Genomic DNA, 2,422 nt, shown 5'->3' with positions numbered 1-2,422 from the left:
AGATCCTATCTCAGAAAACCCATCACAAAAATGGCTGGTTAATACCACTCTTGGGTATATACCCAAAAGACTGTGACACAGGTTACTCCAGAGGCACCTGTACACCCATGTTTATTGCGGCACTATTCACAATAGCCAAGTTATGGAAACAGCCAAGATGCCCCACCACTGACGAATGGATCAAGAAAATGTGGTATCTATACACAATGGAATTTTATGCAGCCATGAAGAAGAATGAAATGTTATCATTCGCTGGTAAATGGATAGAATTGGAGAACATCATTCTGAATGAGGTTAGCCTGGCCCAAAAGACCAAAAATCGTATGTTCTCCCTCATATGCGGACATTAGATCAAGGGCAAACACAACAAGGGGATTGGACTTTGAGCACATGATAAAAGCGAGAGCACACAAGGGAGGGGTGAGGATAGGTAAGACACCTAAAAAACTAGATAGCATTTGTTGCCCTCAACACAGAGAAACTAAAGCAGATACCTTAAAAGCAACTGAGGCCAATAGGAAAACGGGACCAGGAACTAGAGAAAAGGTTAGATCAAAAAGAATTAACCTAGAAGGTAACACCCACGCACAGGAAATCAATGTGAGTCAACGCCCTGTATAGCTATCCTTATCTCAACCAGCAAAAACCCTTGTTCCTTCCTATTATTGCTTATACTCTCTCTACAACAAAATTAGAGATAAGGGCAAAATAGTTTCTGCCAGGTAGCGAGGGGGTGGGGGGCAGGGTGGGTGGTAAGGGAGGGGGTGGGCGCAGGGGGGAGAAATGACCCAAGCATTGTATGCACATATGAATAATAAAAAATAAATAAATAAAAATAAAATAAACAAAATTAAAATCCAATCCCAACTCTAAAAAAAAAAAAGAAGAAGAAGAAGAAAAGAAGAATTAAAAAAAAAAAATGGCTGGTGTTGTAGCTCAAGATGTGGGCCCTGAATTCAAGCTCCAGGACTAAAAAAAAAAAAAAAAAAAACAAAAACCTCTAAAATTTTAATTTCATAGACTTTTTAGATATCACAAAATACTATTCTTCTTTTAATTTATTTTAGCTATCTCAAAACAAAAATCATTTTTAATACATAGATTGTACAAAAATAAGCATTAGGCCAAATCTGGCCTTTGTTCAGTCGTTTGCCCACTCCTGCTGTAACAGAGTAATCAGACGTTTCTTTTTTTTTTTTTTTTTTTTTTGCTGAAGAGGTATCGTTTATTGAATTTAAAAAATCTGTTAATTGTACAGCTGATTTAAAAATGTTTGCGTCAGATCACCACAAAGCAGATTTACAAGCAACCAGCAACTGCAGAAAACAGAAAATAAGTTTCTGCGTGATCCTTTTAACTACAAGAAAATGAAGTATTTTTACAAATGTTAATACTATTAAGTTTACAATGGTGCTAAACACCAACAATTTAACCAATACCTCTCAACTTTTACGAAAAAAAGTATGTTTCTCATTTTCTATTCTTGACCCAAATTTTAATTCTTTCCAGTGGAACCAAAACCTCCTGAACCCCTTTCAGTATTATCCAACACTTGAACTTCTTCTATTTCTGGATAAAAAATCCGTTCACAAATTAGCTGAGCAATTCGATCACCCTTTTTTACTTCAAATTTCTCTTTGCCAAAATTGAACAGTATAACACCAACATTTCCTCTATAATCTTCATCTATGACACCAGCTCCTACATCTATGAAGTGTTTTGCAGCCAAGCCAGAACGTGGAGCTACTCTTCCATAGCACCCAGAAGGAAGAGCTATCTGAATGTCTGTTTTTACAAATGCTTTCTCCATAGATGGTACTGTGTAATCATAGGCACTGTACAGGTCGTAGCCTGCGGCGCGCGAGGACCCTCGGGTGGGGGCCGTGGCGTGCTCCGAAAGACGCACAAAGCGGAGCCGCATGCCGCCCTCCTCCGCAGGCCGGGTCCGCTTGCTGGGGGAGACGACCGATAGCTCTTCAGAGCAAGGCATGGTGGAGCAAAGACAGAGCAAAAAACGCGGGGAACCGGGTCCAGACGTTTCTTTTAGAAATGAATCACTATTTCTGAAGGACTTTGGAGGTAAACAGCCCATCATATCTCCCAAATAAAGATATTATCACAAATAACTAAACAAATGACAAATTACAAAGAGCAGATAACTATGTTACTTAAAGTTAAAAGTGGTATTAAATTCAGGCATGCAAACAACTCACAAGAATCCATTTATTTAAAAAGACAAAAGCTTGTGGTGGTGGAGTGGCTCAAGCAGTAAAAAAGAAAGGTTTGGCTACATGCTTAAGTGCTTGTCAACACGATGAACATTACTGGACAAGGTCCTGGGAGGGAGATCACAGCCATGACTTGGTTTGCAATAACATGATACAATAAAGAGATCAAATCAGTAAACTCCAGGTGAGTTACC

The 2,422-nt window shown here is 38.9% G+C and overlaps 1 protein-coding gene across 1 annotated transcript; it reads right to left on the bottom strand.

Moving 5' to 3' along the window:
* Nucleotides 1-1,203: 1,203 nt before the first annotated feature.
* On the bottom strand, nt 1,204-2,024 carry LOC109699048 (deoxyuridine 5'-triphosphate nucleotidohydrolase, mitochondrial-like). Its single transcript, XM_074053449.1, has one exon. It carries the CDS (start codon nt 1,988-1,990, stop codon nt 1,496-1,498), a length of 495 nt encoding a protein of 164 aa, XP_073909550.1. The 5' UTR covers nt 1,991-2,024; the 3' UTR covers nt 1,204-1,495.
* Between the last annotated feature and the right edge of the window lie 398 nt (nt 2,025-2,422).

Source organism: Castor canadensis, chromosome 14, assembly GCF_047511655.1.
Source record: "Castor canadensis chromosome 14, mCasCan1.hap1v2, whole genome shotgun sequence".
Taxonomy (NCBI): domain Eukaryota; kingdom Metazoa; phylum Chordata; class Mammalia; order Rodentia; family Castoridae; genus Castor; species Castor canadensis.
Note: the sequence above shows the minus strand (reverse complement) of the source record. Positions and strands in the feature narration are given on the sequence as shown.